The following is a 5,445-nucleotide window of genomic DNA, read 5'->3' as shown; positions in this document are numbered from 1 at the left end:
TGAAATGCGTCACTATATACTTTATTGAAGGTGTGACGGTACAGAGCGATTCAAAATAAGAATTGAAGGAAATAACGATTAAGTGATATAAGTTTTCTCAGTTATTTTACTATTGTTTGTGAAGTACGCCTATTTGAATTGAATCCTCCGCTTGAAGGAAGATATTAACGATCCAACAATATTAGATCACCGAAAGGATCAGATGCCATTAGGAATGTAATAAATTAGTGCATGAGTAAAATATTCAAATGTTGGTGTTCACTTCAGATTATAAACTCTGCACTGTGAATGTCTCTCGATGTTTATAATTTTAGAGAGCAAAAGTGACGGCGCTACTATTTATTTCTTCCAGTTCATGAATACATATACACACATATATATATATAATCAGATGTGACATGAAAAATCATTTAAACATCAGGCATGAGCATCTTTCCATTCATTTAAACTAAGACGATACAATAAGGTAAGGTTAGGCTGAAGTGAAGGTATTATAATGTTATTGGTTGGTGAGGCATCACAATATTGAATATTGAAACAGCATATTTCCCTCCAGTTATCCTTATTTCATTTTTTTGTGATTAATTAACACTTATTCGGTGACGCCGTTGGGGAAAATCTTTTTATTATTTGAATGAATTGCTTACGGAAGTTGTAACAAAACGGACACATACGCACACTCCTCTAATTAATGTATATGTGATTAGTATGTTATACATTCCAGTTCTGCTCTTACCAACTTTATTATGCTCTCTTTTGACCAGTAATTCAAAATCCAGAGAAGCTATTCAGTAAAAAAAAACAGTCTCAAGCAACCGATGGGAATAACCCTAGCCAACAAAAAGCATAAGTCTGAACCTTCAGAGCAGTCAGCAGTGCAGATACAACACCATCTTGAAGCTGGAACGTGCCAGCTTTTGACTGCGGAATCTAAGACCGATGAAGATCCAGCAATGGCTATGGGAGCGTTGATGGAGGAAAAGAAGAGGCTAGAAGAAGAGGCATATCTAATAAAAAGCAGTGTTGAAACACACAAAAACGAATTAAGCAAACTTACAGGCGGTGAACAAAGCAAAAAGCACATGGTTCTTGCCAGCATTGACTACACCCACTATGATGGGCCTCAAAATGCTTCTGAAGCTACCCTTTCTACCGTGGATATTGATAGGGGCCAATTTCTTGCAGCTCGGGGGGCTACCGCACTCCGAAAGTTGCATGTCACAGTGGGGAGCAGTGCTTTTGACGTTAAGAGCCTTTGTGAATGGAAGTTTATCGAGGAGTTATGTGTTTCAATACGCAACGGCACGGTTGCAAATGTTCACTACGCTGTCCAGCTCCCCAAGTTAAAAAAGCTTTGGCTGAAAGGGGAATGCGTCGACAACAATGATTCCAGGCATATAAGCCACATGGCGGCTCTTGAGGAGCTAACAATCTCTAATTGCGCGAAACTGACATCCGTTGAAGGAATTCACCGCCTTCAGAACCTCACCATGCTGGATTTGAGCCGCACATGTGTTGACAATAGCTTCATGGTGGAGCTATCCATGTGCCCATCGCTGCTCGTGTTGGATCTCTCATTCTGTTATCGGATAACCAACGCAATTCCGCTTTCCAAAATTGAGACTCTCGAGGAGTTATGCCTTGAGGACTGCAGAGGAATAGAAAAAGGCATTGGGACATTCGGATCACTACCACGACTACGTGTTTTGAACATAAAGGGCCTGCGTCTTACAAATGCCTGTATAGGCGGCCTAAGCGGCAGCAAGTCAATTATAAGGCTTAAAATGGAAAATTTCGTTGAATCGCGCGGTTCAAGGAAGTTGTTAAACATTAAAACATTACGGAAACTGTGCGTTCATAGCAGCAACCACACGGACTGCGAAATCAGCGGCTACCTCAAGAACTGCAGAAAGTCCTTTGTTTCGGGCGCTGAGGGTTTGCTGATTGACGACCGATCACTCAAGACAATTTGTGCATCTCGATTCCTGGTGTCACTCGACGTTTCACATTCTCTTGCCCTGACAAATGTTTCGCCCATATGCATGGCCTTGAATTTGGAGGAGCTGAATCTCAAAGGCTGTTGCAACATACAAAATGGACTTGACAAGCTTGGAAGTCTCTCCAAGCTAAGCGTTCTTCTACTTTCAGAGACGACTACAAAAGGCGAAGGAATAAGCACAGTCAGCAACTGCAAGCGTTTGGACACACTAAAGCTTTATATGGACAAACAATATTACCTTAACACCAAGCGCTGGGATCGAATAAAGTTCCCCGCACTGGAACCGGACAACCGCTGTGGAACAGCGCGAAAAGATGGCATTATTGGAACACTTCTGAATCTTCGAGTATTGAAACTGAAGAACATATGTCTTGGTGGTGGGTATGTAAGTGCTTTGGCTGCTTCAGACTCGCTCGTAAGTCTTACTCTTAAAAACTGTACGGGCATCGGTGACGTGACACCTTTATCAAGCATTTGGACGCTGGAGAAGCTGAGCCTGTACGGTTGCAGCTCGGTGGATGTGGGGTTTGGGTCACTGGGAAGACTCCCACGCCTTCGTGCGTTGAACATCGGCAAAACATGCGCCAACAACTATTCGCTTACAAACATCTGCTCATCAACAACTCTCGTACAACTTGACATTAGCTGTTGCGAAGCAATTACTGACATCAAGCCCCTCACAAAAGTGAAAACACTCGAAGAAGTTAGCCTTGCCTCGTGTCGTAATATCCGCAGCGGACTCTACAACCTTAACAACATCCCTTGCCTGAGAGTAGCGATACTTTATTCCACGGTCATTACAAACGAAGAAGTTCGTGCTCTTAAAAGATGTGGGTCCCTCTCTGTGTTGGACCTCGGACGCTGCGATGCTTTTTCCGACATCACCTCAATCGAAGGGTTTACTAACCTTGAAGTTTTAGACCTTTTCGCCTACAGAGGAGGGTCGATATGCATGGCCGCTCTGTGCAAATTGCGGTGGCTGCGAGTTCTGGATCTGACGTGCGTCCGTGTCTCAGATGACCACCTTAAAAAGCTTTGTTCGGGGGCGAAATTGGAGGAGTTAAGGCTTTGTTCTTGCAATGAAATAACTAACATTGAGCCGGTCGCAAAGATGAAACCACTAAAAATATTACATCTTGACCAGTGTAAAAACATTAAAAGGGGTTTTGACAGCCTTCTTGAGCTTCCGTATCTACACCTTCTAAGCTTACCCGATAGCAGGATAAGTTCACGCATTATGGAGGCTTTAAAGGCAAAACACATATCAATGGGACCGTGGAAGATACACCTTGGCTTAAAGCAATATTCTGTCCCCTGCTCTCAATGTTAGTCGTGGCGAAGAGGCAACTGACGTGTTTGCGGAAAATACTGCAACTGGATGAGTAGCCAGCCAACCTTTCAAGCAAATTTGGGCCTGGCACCCAATTTTTTGTCCTTAATGAGAAACAAGAGAAACATCGTAGGAAGTAAAAGGGGTTTCCGAGCTTTTGGGTCCCAGAGGGGAAACCACTTTACAATAAATTGCGACTTTCTTAAATCATCCAACTCTCGCCCCAGCCTGACACACCGTTGGCAGCCGCGAACATAACTACTTTTCGATTGAAATGGCTTCCATCATTTTCGTTTGTGCCGCCTTGGCACCACTTGTTATACAAACTTTCTTTTCGGCGTTAGTTGGGCAGTGGTTTTCTTCTCCGGTGAGTCAGATTTTAAAACCTCTTGCGCGGCAAAGGGGAATGTGGCTACATAAAACAATTAAAATGCCGCCAGAACAAATTACATACTAATATCGCTTGTTATAGTTTTACAAGGAAGCTTTCTTATGTTTTGTTCGTATGATAACTCGTTCACTGCTTAACACATAATTTTGTTTTATTTCACGAACCGTCTTTCAAAAAGCAATTGATCTTCAGGGTGTCAGAAAGACTCTTATCATGTGAAGAAAGCGAAACTTAACACCCATCTTCCCCATATAAACACCTTTTAGCCACGCTTAAAGCTCGGTAGCAGCTCAGAATTGGGGTATATGGCGCCGCGCACTTACTTATCGTCACTTACAGGTTCATTAGACACAAACAATCCGACATTGGCGGTAACGCGCTTAGGTTAAAGAAAAAAGAAATAGGCAAGGAGAAAACCCCCTGTGACAGTTGGAAGGACGAAAGCATTGTCCTAATTCCGTCCTACAGAAAAGTAGAGAAACGACGGAAGCCCAACTTGGATGCATTGTGAAGCGTGTAAGCGAACGAACCAACTCGAGATCATGCGTCGAACGCCGTTGTGCCGAGGCGATGCAGGTGAGAGTGACATGCCCAATTTTCAAGCAGGTGGAATCCGAAAGAGAACACCTTTCCCCCTTGATATATAACGACTGTTTGGCATTGCCGTGTATTCTCTTCTAGCTCCAACACGTTTTGGATGAAGCCGTCTGTGCAACTTAGCACTGTCCCAAGAACTAGGCAGCTAAGAGTCACGAGTAGAAATGAAAGAAAACACGAGTTTGCATGAAGAACCGTATGAATGTCGGACTCACAACCCAGCAACTGATGGAGCATTTTGAACAGCGGCGATGCTTATGACAGAAATGGAATAGCGTTTTTGGAACATGGATCCCGTTAGAGTTGGACAGACTGCTGCTCGTTCTACTGAAGCTCCCACTCAAACTTATTTGGGGAAAAAGCATTTAGGTCGCGTTGGTAACGGCGACTCTATCGGCACATCGCTTTGTTAACGCTACGTTACAAAACTGCACAGATTTCTAATACAATAAAAGAAAGAGAACCGAGTATCGGAAAGCAAAAGCAGTCAGCCGGAAGCGGCAATTACAAAGAAGAGGCGACCAACAGCGGAGGTTAACGAGATACAGCACGAAGGCCCAGGCTTAGTCGTACTGTGGCGAAGAGTTATCTACCCCAGCCCCAAAAAACAAAAAAAAATTAAGATCAGTTTGCATTATTTTTAAGTGGCCCACGTGTGTGGTTATCCAACTCTCCCAGAGTATTCTGCCCTATTTAGAAACAACCATGGAGTTTTCATTGATCGGCAAATAAGCTAAAAAATTGTGACGACCCCTCCATTTTTCGGAGCACCATCTGATTTTGATTTTCAACAAAAAAATGAAGAAAGTGATGATTTATCTTCGCGATGGGATGCACGAATTCACAATACAACAGACACGGCGAACATGACATGGAAAGGCAACCAAATGTTAACGTTGCTCCAAATCGCAGCTACAAACCAGACAAAAACACTGTAATGGTAGCGGCCGACTCCACCAGCCGTTTGCGTTCGGCACCTCGTATTGTCAACGGAAGGCAAGAACACTTACGGTTCATCATTTAGAGAGAGCACTGTTCCTCCTCCCACCCCTCCGACATTACAAAAATATATACACATACGTATGCACAAGCGCATCATACGGGTATATGATATCACGTGATGATGCA

General features: G+C 43.4%; 1 protein-coding gene across 1 annotated transcript; it reads left to right on the top strand.

Annotated features, from left to right (window-relative positions):
• Window positions 1-818: 818 nt before the first annotated feature.
• Window positions 819-3,329, top strand: TEOVI_000217300 (leucine-rich repeat protein (LRRP), putative; the record flags this gene model as incomplete). Its single annotated transcript, XM_067225278.1, has 1 exon — window positions 819-3,329. The coding sequence occupies one exon, from the start codon at window positions 819-821 to the stop codon at window positions 3,327-3,329; it is 2,511 nt and encodes an 836-aa protein (XP_067081379.1).
• Window positions 3,330-5,445: the final 2,116 nt, after the last annotated feature.

Source organism: Trypanosoma equiperdum, assembly GCF_001457755.1.
Source record: "Trypanosoma equiperdum strain OVI genome assembly, contig: ctg_522, whole genome shotgun sequence".
NCBI classification, from domain to species: Eukaryota; Euglenozoa; class Kinetoplastea; order Trypanosomatida; family Trypanosomatidae; genus Trypanosoma; species Trypanosoma equiperdum.
This window is presented reverse-complemented; position numbering and strand designations above follow the sequence as displayed.